Source organism: Peromyscus californicus, unplaced genomic scaffold, assembly GCF_007827085.1.
Source record: "Peromyscus californicus insignis strain IS unplaced genomic scaffold, ASM782708v3 Scaffold_11__1_contigs__length_118956290, whole genome shotgun sequence".
NCBI lineage: Eukaryota > Metazoa > Chordata > Mammalia > Rodentia > Cricetidae > Peromyscus > Peromyscus californicus.
In genome coordinates this window covers 112445749-112459845 of record NW_026294402.1, presented here as the reverse complement: position 1 = coordinate 112459845, position 14097 = coordinate 112445749, and the positions used below count along the sequence as shown (strand labels likewise).

General features: G+C 41.4%; 1 protein-coding gene across 1 annotated transcript in view; it reads left to right on the top strand.

The window, feature by feature from the left end:
* The first annotated feature begins 1153 nt into the window (after nucleotides 1-1153).
* The window catches only part of Cmc1 (C-X9-C motif containing 1), a 93578-nt gene continuing 80634 nt past the window's right edge, over nucleotides 1154-14097 (top strand). Inside the window, exon 1 of the mRNA XM_052723693.1 lies at nucleotides 1154-1408. Within this exon, the coding sequence (XP_052579653.1) occupies nucleotides 1390-1408 (19 nt within the window). The 5' untranslated portion in view covers nucleotides 1154-1389. The remainder of the gene's footprint in view (nucleotides 1409-14097) is intronic.

Here is a 14097-nt window from a genome sequence, read left to right as displayed (position 1 = left end):
CTGCAGGATTCAAGTGAAGGTACAAATAATGCTGCCTGACTGAATAGGACCACACCTACCCCCTTTGTAGTTATGTCTTTGCATACTTGGTTTGATTACTTGACTGTGGGTGCCTGAGTTGTGTTTTTATAATCTGTTCTGTCCTCTCTAAAAGATTCAGGCCCTCTGCTACGCATCCAGCGTGGTCAGCTTGGGCTACATGAGGGACGGTCTCAACCAACAACAGTGGCCACAACAAAACGTTGTTTCGGTCTTTCTAAATCCTGCACTCCCAGAAAAATAAAAGGAGGACACGTAGCGGATTTCATGTGTATTTCTAAGCAAATTCATAAACCATACAAGCAAAGGAACTGATTTCCTGCCTGGCTGAGTGAAGGTTTAATTCTCCACCTTGGCACCGCAGCCTACAGCTGTAATGAGGCCTGTTATGTCCAAACAGGCCCTTAAACGGGAGCCCTGCTGAGCAGAGACCCACTTTCCTAGGCCTGTTCAACTGTGGCATCTTCTCTGCCAACTGACCAGGCGGATGCAGCAGCAGGGAAGGAGGGACTGCAGGTAGGTGGGGAGGGGATCATTTTGAAAGCCCCAAATCCCTTGCAGGGAAGAGGCAGCTGCTCCGTGCTTTTCCAAACATCTGTCCCTGGCCTTCCTCATCCTTTGGAGGCTTGAGCAGCTCATTAAGTGGAGATCCGATGAAGACTCAGCACTGAAGGTCGGCCAGTGAGCGGAAACAGGCCTAAGTGACTTCTGTTGAGGAGGCCTTTGGGGAACTGTTCCTTTCCCTTATGACAGCAACAAATGACAGCTTTTCAGGAGAGTCAAGGTCCATAACACCGCTCACACTGGACTCCACCCGCTGGGAGTGTTCACAGAGTTCTCCGGAGCAGAACTCGGGCAGGGACTTATCTCCCAGTAACAGCGGGTGGAGATTTTCATTACTTTTCCTCTAGCACTCAAGACTGAGGCTGCAACCTGGCATGGACAGAGGGACTTACGACTCAATGACGGGGACATTAAGAACTTTGGAGGTAAGAGGCCCAAGTCCAAATCCCATCTATTACTTGGAAAAGTCAAGTGGTGCACAACCAAGGCCGCCTCTTGGAGGGGGAGCATGCGTAGCCACGCCCCTCCCGGGGCCATTCCCTGGGAAACCCGCCCACTCTGGAGCAGGAGTCCCTGAGACCGCAGTCAGGCGCAGGCGCAAAGCTCAACGGAAGTGGGACCGGGCAAAGGGGGCGTGGCCTGATCTCCCCGAAGGGGTCGCGCTCAGGCTGGCCTCCCGCGGGAAGCCGCGGCCGGGCGGGCGGCTGCGCGCGCAGCCTGGCTCAGGCTCCTCCCCCTCTCGGCTCCAGAGCCCGCGAGTGGCCCGCTTCTTCTCCGCCCTCCGAGATGGCGCTGGACCCCGCAGGTACTGGGGGCGGCGTGGTTGTGAGGGCCTGGGCGCGGGGCTCGGCCCGGCGGGCGCCTGGGGCTCGGTGCTCTGCGGATGCGCCTCGCTCAGCCCGGCTGCTGGGTGTCCTCCCCCTGTGACAGGCCACCCTTCTGCAGCTCGCTGGGGCTCTTGTTGCCCAGTGAGGGGCGTTGGGTTCGTTGCGTCAACTTCCATTATCTCCACACCGTCTTTTTTTTTTTTTTTTTGGTCCTCCGTTGGGGCATAGATTCCTTTTAAACAGTATGGGTGCAGACACTGTTGCCCCAGAAAAATGTCACGTTTCATGCTGGTGCAGTCTGGTATTTTGTTTCCGGTAATTTTATGCCTCCTCCTCCCAAGTTCAGCCTTGTAGCCCAGTGTCACAAAGGTTCCACGACCGACTGGCTGGTCATTTCCTTAGAGAGGCTCTGCAGACATCTTCCATGTCATTTTAACTTGCATGGTTCCACTTGGGTCTGCAGTAGAGTTCAGTTGCTCAGGAAGTCTCACAGAAGCGCCCTCACTGCACTTTAGGTGATTTATGGAATGGGGAAGGAGGAGAGAGGGGACAGTAATGGGTTAGTCTGTTTATTTTGTGGATAGAAAACGGCAAGGCATTGGTAAGTTAGAGACTTTCAAACCTTTGGAGGTCCTGTAAATGAAAGGTCACGTGTGACCCTCAGATAGGCTGAAAACTAGGTGTACCACACAGATAACTTGACACTTTATTATCAAGCTAGCTGTATTCAGTTGTCCCAATAGTATTTGCATGGTTGGTTCTTTTGCCTCTGTTTTCGAAGAGTAGGAAACAGGCTGAGCGAGGTTAAGTTTCTGTTACACACTCCCCGTAACTCGTTCAGTACTGGCTTCTTCATGTCCATCAGAGTTGAATTCTAGTGACAGTTTCTCATAGAAGTCTAAAGCAAACCTCTGTTAATCTACCACAGCATCCTGCTTATTTTCCATGTAATGGACCACAGTCTATAAGTGTATCTGTATATATCACAAGTCTGCAGATAGTGGTAAAATCAAAGAGCTCTATAATTTGAAGCATAAAGCAATTGTGGAATACCACACGGTCATATCAGTTCGAGGCTAAGTAATTGGACTGAACTCTGAAGCAGTTAAGACACAACATGAGCAGTGATTTATGTGGTAAAACATAGTGTGTCATATTTGGATTTAGAGTGACTACCTTGATTTGAAGGTAGGAAGTAGTAATGAGGGATGGGTAAGGAAAGTTCAGGTAAAGTCCATATAATTTTGGTATTTCATGACCTTGGAAATAATCTAATGCAGATGAGAACAGGGAGACTCAGGTGAACGTAGTGGTTCCCATCCTTCCTAAGGCTGCGACCCTGTAATACAGTTCCTCATGTTGTGGTGACCCCCAACCATAAAATTATTTTTATTGTTACTTCATAACTGATTTTGCTACTGTTATGAATCATATTGTAACTATTTTTTGAGATAGAGGTTTGTAGCTGAGTGGTGGTGGCACAGGCCTTTAATCCCTGCACTTGAGAGGCAGAGGTAGGTGGATCTCTGTGAGTTCAAGGCCAGCTGGTTTACAAAGCAAATTCCAGGATAGCCAGGGCGGTTACACAGAAAAAGCCTGTCTCAAAAAAACCAAACAACAACAAAAAAGAAACAAATTGAAAAAAACTTCATACTTGTCACCAATTTCTTCTAGTTACTCTTAACCAATTCAGAACTCGTAGTGTTCTCAAGGCTACATAGCTATTGCCTGGTTTAGCCAAGTTTGTTAGAAACTAAGTGATTTACTTTCCAACTTAGGCTACCAACCATGCCTCTATTTTCGTATGTTTTGATTAAATAAACTTCTTGGGGCCCAGGATACATCATGTATTGTTCTGTAACCTAGGAAACAGTAACATATAGGACAAACAAGGACCCCACCCAGTATATCCTTTAAGACTGTGGTAAACATTATGAAGAAAGCAGATTTCCAGGAGAGAGCTACTTTTGCTAAGTTAGGAGCTTTATGGAAAAGTGCATTGTAAACGAATTTCTAAATGATCTTATTAAATAAAAAACATGGAGCCAGAAATTTGGGTTAAAGCCTTAGAGAGATCAGGGAAATGCGAAAGCCACCCCCTAACCTTACCTCACCAACTCCTCAGCTTCCTCAGAGCATGACTTCCTGTCTACCCAGGCTCATATGCCTTGCTTTTCTGCCCTCTCATTGGCTCTTAGCCCAGCTACCTCACTTCCTCTTCCTACATAGCTCTGTCACTGTCTGTCTGTACAGACCACCAGGACTTTATGGTTGGTACTGGGATTAAGGGCGTGTGCTACCTGACTTCTTTGTTTATTTAAAATGGCTGGCCTTTCCCCTCTGATCTCCAGACAAGCTTTATTAACGCACAAATAAAATATCACCATATTTCAGCACAAATAAATTATCACCATAGTGCATTTGCTTTAAAATGTCAAGGATGAGAAGAAGCTACCATGAAAAAAGAACTGGGAGGGACTGTGGTGTCTGTTCAAAGTGGCAAATGCTTAAAAAACATTGAACAGGATAGAGGGGCAGAGTGCAGAAGAGAGCCATCAGGAAAAGGCTGGGAAAGTAGGTCTGAGGTGAGCACCTGGCAGCTTTAGGGCCTTGAATTCTACGGTGATAAAACATTCTATTCTAAGTTTTTTTTCCTTTCTTTTTTTTTCCCTCAAATTTTGAATCCAGCAGTGAGATGTAGACTGCATCCGTATTCTTGTGTGTCTTTTCATTTAAACCTTTCCATTTCATAGAGTTGATAACACACAGTTACACTCATTATTTTCTACTGTAATTTGTGGAAAAGCGTAAAGAAAGGACAGAATACCAAATGGTTCTGAGTGAGACTCAGCTTTTGATTTTGTTCTGATGCCTGTCTGCACTGCACTCAGGTCCTATGACATTTCAATATTTCTTAGGCAGTTCCATCGTGTAAACAGAAAACATGTGTTCTGCATGCTCCCAGTTTTACTGACTCATTACTCAGCTTTTTTTCCCCCACTTTAGTTCCTGTTCTTACAGGAAATTCTCCTTCCACCCTTCAGTCATAAATGGGACCTTTGACCTTATTATTACAAGAGTTTGTTGAACAGCTCATTCTCCTATACTCAGATTTAAGTGCATCTTATTTCAAGTTACAGTTCTTTACAAACTCATATTGCTTTCTATAAGCATTGTATATTTTTGGAAAAATCTAGTCAAATTTAGTGATTGAAACTTTAAAAGATTTTTAAAAACATATAACCTATGATCACCTAGTTAAAATTCATGTTTTATTAAATATAATTTTCAAAAAGGTAAAATTATGACTCATGCAAAAAATGGATATGTGTTAAAGATTTTCCTCAACTCATTAATTAGTGAAGGAACCAGTAAGATGTAAAAATTAATCCCAAAACATTTGAGAGACTAGATACATAGACAGTTTTATAGGTTATGGCCATAGATGAGAACTTTTAATTTGTATCGGGTTCTCTTTGGGGCTATCATTTCAAAACTTACTTCAATTTCTACTTGACAGAGTTTTAGAAGTTGGCCACTGACCCTGACAAGGTATAAAATACCAGTAACGGAAAGTATAAAGAACCCACTTACTTACACCTTTGCCTATTCTGGTATTTCAGGAAAATTTTCTGATATTATGTTTCCGGATGACAGCCATAGGCACTTGGGTTTCCTAAGTTTGGTTTTTTTGCTTTCTGGTCACCTAGGAGTGGTCCTGCCCTCCTTCTTTTTCCCTTACTTCCTTTTTAGCAAGGCTGAGGATTCTCTCCCCACCTCAGTGCAGATTTCTTCTTCACTCTTGCTTTTGCAGGATGAGACAGTGGATGTGGGTGTGTGTCTGTCTGTGTCCATCTGTGTCCTTCTGTGCCTGTCCTTGCATTGGTATTTCTTCCAGGAATCTGGTAAGTTGAGAAAGCTGGGATGGTGCTCAGGCGTGGGGTGGAAATTGAGGTGAAGAACTTGATGACATTCCGTGGGTGGATTTTTAAAGTGTATCTTGGAAGAAGGGTGGAGTGCCAGCCCTTGAAGTGCTTGGTTTGCTCTGTTCTTACTTTTTCAGTTGTTCCTATTAGAGTATGGATAGATAGCTCTAGAGGTGCTTGTCCTCAGTACTACCTCTTACATTTACTGGAAAAGTTGCTTTTTATTAAGTTAGATATTTACATATTTGAAGAATCTTCTGCCCCCCCCAACATTTATGTGATTAATTATGTGAAGAGTTATTCATTGACTGGAACATTTCCATTTTATTATTGCCCCCCTTCCCTTTGATGACAGGGTCCTTTGTATTCTAGTCAAGCCTTAAATTAACTTTATAGCCTACACTTTTGCTCCTCCTGACCCTTCCACTTCTCCAGTGCTGGAAAAACAGCCCCCCCCCCCCCATTTCATGTGGAGCTGGTTGTCAAACCCAGGCCTTTATGCTACCTGGTTTTTTTTTTTTTTTTGAAGACAGGGTCTTACTCTGTGCCCAGGCTGGCCATGACCTTATTGTATAACCCACACTGGTTTCAGATTTGTGGTGATCTCCTTCCTTAACCATCCAGAAGCTGGATTACAGGTGTGTATCACCGTTCCCAGCTATAGGTCCCTTGAATGACCATGGTGTTCCAGAATGAAAAAAGTAACTAGTTAACTGGTGCATTTTGCATATTTCTAATCTAGAAGTATATTTGCCCTGGAAAATGCATTGTTTTGGTCTCAATAGATTAACCTGATGGTGTTCTAATGGGTTGCTGTGAGAAATTTAAAAACACTGGAATAAACAAAACGCACAAGGAAGACTTGAGATAGAAGCCTGTGCCATGCCAATTGAGGGCTTTCCCTTGTGAATACTGAAATGTCCTGGAAACCCCAAGAACTCTGGATTCTATCACGAGAAAAGTGGGAAGGTACTGCAAGGTTTCAGTTAAGATTAGTTAAATTTGATTAGATCACATTTATTTTATTTAGCTGATACTGTGTAAGTGACGTGTCTTTCTTTGGCCACGTAGAGTCACGTGGCATGTGACTGTCTTTCATGTGGTGTTAATTTTGATTACCCATTGAAAGCTTTCTCTTTCTTTACTATTTTTTCCTCCCTCTTGCCATTAATACATAATATATTAGTCTGTGGGAATGTCACTTAGGGCCATGTGAATGTCTGCTCCTTAAAAGTTCCCCTTTGACTTAACATCAGTTGGTTCTTAGTTTATTCATTGTTTCCCATGATATAAAATGTTATAAAATGTTAGTGGTAAAAGGGTTTTCTACCTTTAGCATTTTTCTGCATTTACTAGATAAGAGATACTCCTTAGTTTCCTATGAATTTACTTCTGAATTTTTTATGAGTGTTACTGGTAAGGACTCATCTCATTTTCGGTGGCTTATAATTTATTTGTATATGTATATTTTTGTGTTCAGATTTGACTGTTGAGAGTCCTTTCATGCTAGCTCTGTATCCTTGTGGTACAGTCCTGTTGTTTTTTGAACATTTCCTGTTTTCTTTACACAAGATATTCATGGTTTATCTGTACTGACTTCGCCACATTGATAGAATTTGTTATTTCTTTGAGTAGCCTTGGTTCTTTTTATTTGGGAATAATAGAAAAGAAGGTCACAGCGTGTGGTTTCCTCTTGGATGCTTTACATACAGTGCTTTATTGCTGTGGTTCCCTTAGAAAGGGAAGTATAAGGGAATGCACCAAACCTGCGTAGTTTGTCCTGGTGTGGCGGCAAGGGAGCTGTCCACTGGGTGTTGGTACCAGTTTTCAGTTGTTTGTTACCACAGGAGTTAGGAGGAAGGCAGTAGCAAGGAGAGCTTAGCGCGTTTCCTGCTCATGGGCAGTCCTATGAAGATTGCAGGGATGAGTGCACTGGCATTTCCTGCTATGGGAGATGTAGCAGCTCCACCCCAGAACTAATTTATCTGAAGTGCTCAGGAATCTTAGTTTGGATAGTAATGCTCAGATATGAAGGGGTATTTACACAAATATACTGTACTTTGGAATGTATTTCAGGGTTGTAGTAAGAAACCGAGTAACATTGGCCTAAGATGTGCCGAGAATTGGCCATGCTGCATACTATATATTACTCATTTTCAGTTGTTTTCATCCTCAAATCTGTCTTTGTTCTCTTGTTCATTCTTCATTGTTCATTTCTTTAAAAGTTTCATAAGAAGCTTGCCCAATTGTCCTCCCTCTTCAGTCTTTAAAAAAATAATAGAAACTCATCCTCCCAAAAAATCATATTAAAAAATAATGTAGACTGTGTATGGTGTTTCTCATTCTAGGTCCAGCTTTTTTTTTTTTTTTTGAGAAATAATATTAAGTTTAAAGATGTGATTTGTTCAAAATAATTGGAGATAAATGCAAGCTTGATTTAGCTGTGTGGTAAACAGCAGTTGTTTTAATGATGGGATAGGCCCAGGCAGTAGGAGATGGTCCATCGCGAAGGTACCTGTGTTGTGCTGGGTCATGGACTGACTTCCTCACCAGGTTTGGAAGATGGGAGACTGACTTCTTGTTTCAGGTGTGACACCAGCTGTAGGTGGCATTTTAGGTTTTGGGATGAGAGGGAAAAGAAGAAAGTTCACCAGGTATTTACTAAGGTGCCTTCAATCCTTAAATGTTTATGATTCTGAATATTCATCATTAATTGCAAGGGCTTCTTGACTCAGCACAGAAAGTTCAGAAAAAATCCATGTTATTCATTAAACTAAATTAGTACTATTATTTAATGGCATATTTGTGGACATATATGTTTATAAATGTCAAAGATGAGAAATACTTGCCAGTACTCAATATATAAGTGAACCAAATAAAATTGTACTCAGATAAGAACATTAATACTCAAATTAAATTCCTAGCCTAAAGGGCTGTATTAGATCATTACATTAAAAGAGTAAGATTGTTGGGAAAGTTTGTGAAGAAGTGGTATTGTGGTGTGTGTGTTTTTTTGGCTAATAGTGAACTGTTACTGGGAGTTTTTACAGATCAAATTAAGCACAGTTAATTGAGAACATAGACTTTCTAATGTTTGTACTGCAGATAAGGAAGTTTATCTGTATTACTCATTCTGTATACAGTCTCTCATGGTTCCTAGTAAGTATTTATTAACAGAATAAATATTCATGACTATTGAATTATGAAGTTTTCTTACATATTATTTGTTAGGTGTTTTCCTTGTATATTTTCTATATGCTGTGCTGGCTGTGAGTTTGAGGGTAGTTAAAAAAGAACAACCAGAGAATTTCTAGCTTCAATAAACATAACTCATGCTGTCATTGGTAATAGCTGCACATTAGGATAATCTGGAGAGCTTCTAATACTTCTGCCCTTCTGAAATAAATGATAGAGCCCAACACCAGAGCTTTGAGAAGCCTTCTCGGTGTTTTTTTGGTACAGCCAGGATAAGAACTTCGAGTAACAAAATCTTCCTTATTTGGCTCACCCTAGCTTAGCAAAATACCATAGACAGAGTGACTCACAGACTAGGTAGATAGTTTAAGCAGTAGACATAATATATTGTTTTATCTTTCTGGAGGCTGGGCTATCCAAGATGCCAGTTGGTTTCCATATTAGTAAGGCTCTTCTGCCTTGTGGATAGTTGCTTTATATATCTTCATATGGTGGAAGAGAAGGGCTCTGTATCTTTAAGAAAGCCAATCCTACCTGATGGTCATATTTAACCTTAGTCATTGTTTAAAAGCACTGTCTTCGGATATAGTCACACTCAGGAGAGTAAAGAACAGGATTCAGTCCATGGCAGTCACTCACTTACCTGGAGAGAAAGATGACACAGTATAAAGTGGTATGTTCGGCATTCATAGTAGCAGAGGAAGCAGGAATGCCTTTTGGACGTTGTGGTCAAGAAGGACCTTGAGATGCATAAGTGCTGAATTAGATTTAAGTAATTTAACCCTGATAGTGACAAATAAGAGAAAGTAAAGGCAGAAGATAGAGCTGGCATTTGATTTTACCAGTGCATTGCTGGATAATACTACTATAACTTAGGATGGTGATACAATGAATGTTCAAAGTTAAGTTGAAATTGACATGTTGCTGGGACTTGGAAATTCCCAACAGATGGGTAAGAATGTGAGCAGAGTGCAGGGAGATGGAGACAAGCACCGAAGGAAGCCCGGTTACTAGCACTGACACCTTAAAGACAGACCCTTGGTGATTGATAGACACACCAATTGGAAGTACACAGAGAGATTAGCATGGTCCCATGTGCAAGACAATTCAAAAATTTATGAAGATTTCCATATTTTAAAAAATGATCTTGAGGGATTACCTTAGAGGGAATCATGTCAGCTTTGATAATTTCTTTCAGGTACTCTTATCATTTTTCAGGATACTTTGAAACATTTTAAAGTTTGTTTCAGGGGTCTTATAATATGTTAATTTTAATACCATCATTTTGGCAAGTTTTGGTTCTTAGCCAGTTTAACCAAAGGTAAATCTGACATAGGTAGTAGGTGATTATCTGGGAATGCTGTGTGCGTCTCCTTCCACCAAAAGAAAACAAAGCGAGGAAGTTTCCTCACTGGCTCTGTTATGCTTAAATCTGGATCTGAAGCCACACCAAGAAGATGTGATTTGAACAGAGGCTGGCTGTGTGAAGTAAGCACATCACCTCTCCGTCATCCCTTACCCCACTGCAGAGTGCGACACACATCCTTTACAGGGATTTTATGAAAATTACCAAGTTTAAAAAGGAAACAGTAGAGACATGGGCAGGACCTTGAGAAGCTCTCAGAGTTGAGGATAGTCTGCTTTTCCCAGATGTGTTTGTGAGAAAAAGTAAGTCATTTGGGCAGAGGATTGTTAAGCAGGCCACAGACAAGTTTTTACTCCTTTATCAGATATTTACTTCTGTTCCCTCAGCTTAGTGTCCTTTTTACTTGGAACAAATGGTAAATTATGCTTGTACGAAAAGACAGTTTTAAAGTTTTGTTGAAGTAGATGAAACTTGTGAATTCCTTTGAGGATTCTTGGTTTTGGTGAGGATTACAGCTCTTTTCTAAATTAGGTATGTCTCATTACAGAAGTCAGTTTCCTGCCCAGTATATGTTTACATACATTGTCCTTTCTAGCCTCGTTGTTGTTAAAGCAATGCTGGAAAAGACAGTTCCACCCCTGGTAGTCTGCAGAGCCCGAGGTCCGAGAAGTAGGTGCTTCTGGGGCACGGCACAGATAGGTGAGTAGGCAGGTGGCATGAAAGCTCCCAGGACAAAGATGTTTAGATGAAGTGTGTTGTGGGAGCATTTGACCCAGAAGCAAGCAGAAATAAACACAGCTATCTTGTTGATGTAATTTCCATATTTTGTAGAAGCTTGAGCTTTAAACAAATTTGTTGGTAACCTACCTTTTAATATTTTATCTCTTTGAATGTTTTCTATTTCCTGTTTTTCAGTTAATTGACTTCTCGATATTCTTTTACTTTTTTGAAATGCTTCTTTCATAGAAAACAGAATTCTATTTCACTTTCTGATTTAAAAAGAAAGAAAAAATCAAACCTAGAACTGTGAATTTTTCAGTTTTGCTTTTTCCCAAGATGTCAGAGTTCCTTAAGTAGGCACCCGCTCCATGTGTGTGATGGTGTCATGGAAGACTGGGTACTGGATCACATGATCTTGATACTGCCACTTCATGGGTTTCACCCATGTGAGCCTCCATTTTATCATCTGCAAAGTGTGATAAATACTAAGGGCTGTTGTGAAGACTGCAGCCTCATCTGCTCGGCAGCTCAAGGCAGACCAAGTGTGGCTTGAAAGGAAGATGGCGTAAGGACCACTGGTGCGTAACTGTCTTGATTCTCTCAGTTTAAGTTTTTCCCCAATGTATTTCCTCACTTTGCACTTTTTTTTTTTTCCCAAGAATTTGAGCAGTCTGGCAAGATCCCAAATATCCGTATTTTTATGGATGGAGGAAACTGGTCTGCACTTGGTGAGGAGGTACTAATTGAGAGCTGTGCTCTTACTATGAGATACTGAGCTCACCTGCTGGGGCTCTTGTCTGAGTTTCTTAGAAGCTAGTATAGGAGGGACCCAAAGATAGAAAGTGTTGTCTCAGCCGGGGCGGTGGTGGTGCACGCCTTTAATCCTAGCACTCGGGAGGCAGAGGCAGGCGGATCTTTGTGAGTTCGAGGCCATCCTGGTCTACAGAGCAAGATCCAGGAAAGGCACCAAAACTACACAGAGAAACCCTGTCTCGAAACCTGCCTCCCCCCCAAAAAAATGAAAGTGTTGTCTCATTAAACACTTAGCAGATTATTATAGGCATTTTGCTGGTTTTCCTCTAGATTAGACAGTGGCATGGAAATGTCTCCAGATGCAAATAAGAGTAACTTGAAAGGTTTATTTATTTATTATTATTATTTTTAAAGGTAGCATTACTCTAAATACTAAGTTAAGGGGGCTGGAAAGATGGCTCTGCAGTTAAGAGTACTTGCAGCTATTGCAGAGGACCCAAGTTCAATTTCTTCTAAAAAACTAAGTTAAATCAGAATATTTTCATTACTGAAAAGACAGATGTGGCCCATTATGTGCCACATTCTTTCCTAGAAAGATTCTGCAGTATTCTGATTTACTTCACTGTTACCTTGTGGGTTCATAGCAAGCCTTGTTGTCAGTAGCCTTATAATCTAGCACTGCCATATTGCAGGAACACATGCGCCTCCAAACAAAACCCGAGCTAACAACTGCAGCTGGTGGAAAAGGTGAAAATTGACTTCCAGGTGATGATAGAATGCTGAGGAGTTAGGGCTTTGGAAGTGTTTCCACAGTGCCGTTATCCTGGTTCTTGTCTTAGTATACATTTATGTGGCTATATTGTAGCAAACTATAAATTTGATAGTTTTTGTAGGCTCTTATACAAGATAGGCACACAATATTTACACCAGGAGATGTTTCTAATTTTTGTATTTGTAGTATTGATAGCTTGTTGTAGCTAAAGTTTTCCTGCCTGGCCCACGGTCAGGGCAAATCTCTCTCACCTGCCAGTCCCACAGCAGCTCAGACTCGACCAAGTAAACACAGAGACTTATATTGCTTACAAACTGTATGGCCGTGGCAGGCTTCTTGCTAACTGTTCTTACAGCCTAAATTAATCCATTTCCATAAATCTATACCTTGCCACGTGGCTCGTGGCTTACCGGCATCTTCACATGCTGTTTGTCATCGTGGCGGCTGGCAGTGTCTCTCTGACTCAGCCTTCCACTTCCCAGCTTTATTCTCCTCCTTGTACCGCCTATACTTCCTGCCTAGCCAATGGCCAATCAGTGATTTATTTATTGACCAATCAGCAACACACTTGACATACAGACCATCCCATAGCAGTTTGTACTACATACAAAATGATAATTAATAATTCATATGATGGTTTGTAAACTATCAAGTGAAAAAATCTTCAGCAGAATATTCATTTAAAACTATTTTAAATTTTTTTAACTTAAAATTAATTTTTTAGAATTTCATTCATGAGTAGACAGTATTTACACCATTGCTACTCCATCTCCTTTCTAGAGTCCCCCACATCACTCTAGAATTTACAGCTCCTTCTTCTATGATTATTATTGCTACACATACACACCCAAACACTCCACAACCCATAAAAACCCTACTGAATCCAGGAGTGCTGCCTAATAAGTACATGTGTTTAGGGTTCACCACTGGCAGTTGTGTAACCAATCAGGGACTCATCCTTGGCAAAATGGATTCTCCCTCTTTTGGCAGCCATCGACTTGCCTGTAGCTCTTATCTAGGAGTATAGCTTCGTGAAATTTCCCTTCATGTTTGCATGCCTTGTGCAGTCAGTTATATTGCTGAGAGTTCATGGGAGCAACATTTGTGTCCTGTCCAGAAGGAACTGTCTTGTAGCAGGTGTCCTGGCCCTCTGGCTCTTACAATCCTTCTACCCCCTCTTCCTTCATGCTCCCTGGACTTCTGTGTAGGGGTTTTGTTTAGATGTATGAGGTGGGGTTGGACAGCCCGTGGTCATGTGTCCTCTGCATCTTGCCCTGTTGCAGTTCTCCGTAGTGGTCTCCATCTGCTGCAAGAAGCTGCTGCTTTGATGAGGATGAGAGCTGTACTTATGGAGAGAGCAAGTGTGGCTCACTACCATTTTCTGATTTAACATCCAGAGTTTGGAAACTTGAAATGATATTCATGCACATCTAGACTGTTGTTTATCCTGGGAATTTTTAGAAGAACGACAAGAAAGAAGTTTTGCAAGCCAGAATTCATAACAAAGATGGATTTCTGCTACAGCTTATTCATGAGAAAATGGTTCAGTATATACAGTTATGCTGTTGTCAAGGAATTGATCCAGAAAAATAGTTGCTTAGTTGCCTAAAACCATTGCAGGATTTAGAGAGAAAAGAATGGATTCACCAGGGTACATACTAAATCAGTTATTCAGTAAGACTATGTAGGAAGAGGTGAAACTTTAAAATTGATTTTATAAAGTAGATCATCACTCCATAATCATCGGCGCTGTTCAACAGTTACAGTGTTCATTATTGATGCTTAGTTATGACTTACACTGTATATATGGAGACAGGGTGTGTAGAGATAGTCCTAGTTTCATGTGTCCACAGACACTGGCTTTCCACCCCACAAGTTATTTTACAAGCACTTTAAATCCAGCATGTCCAAAACAGCATTATTCTCCTTCCTATT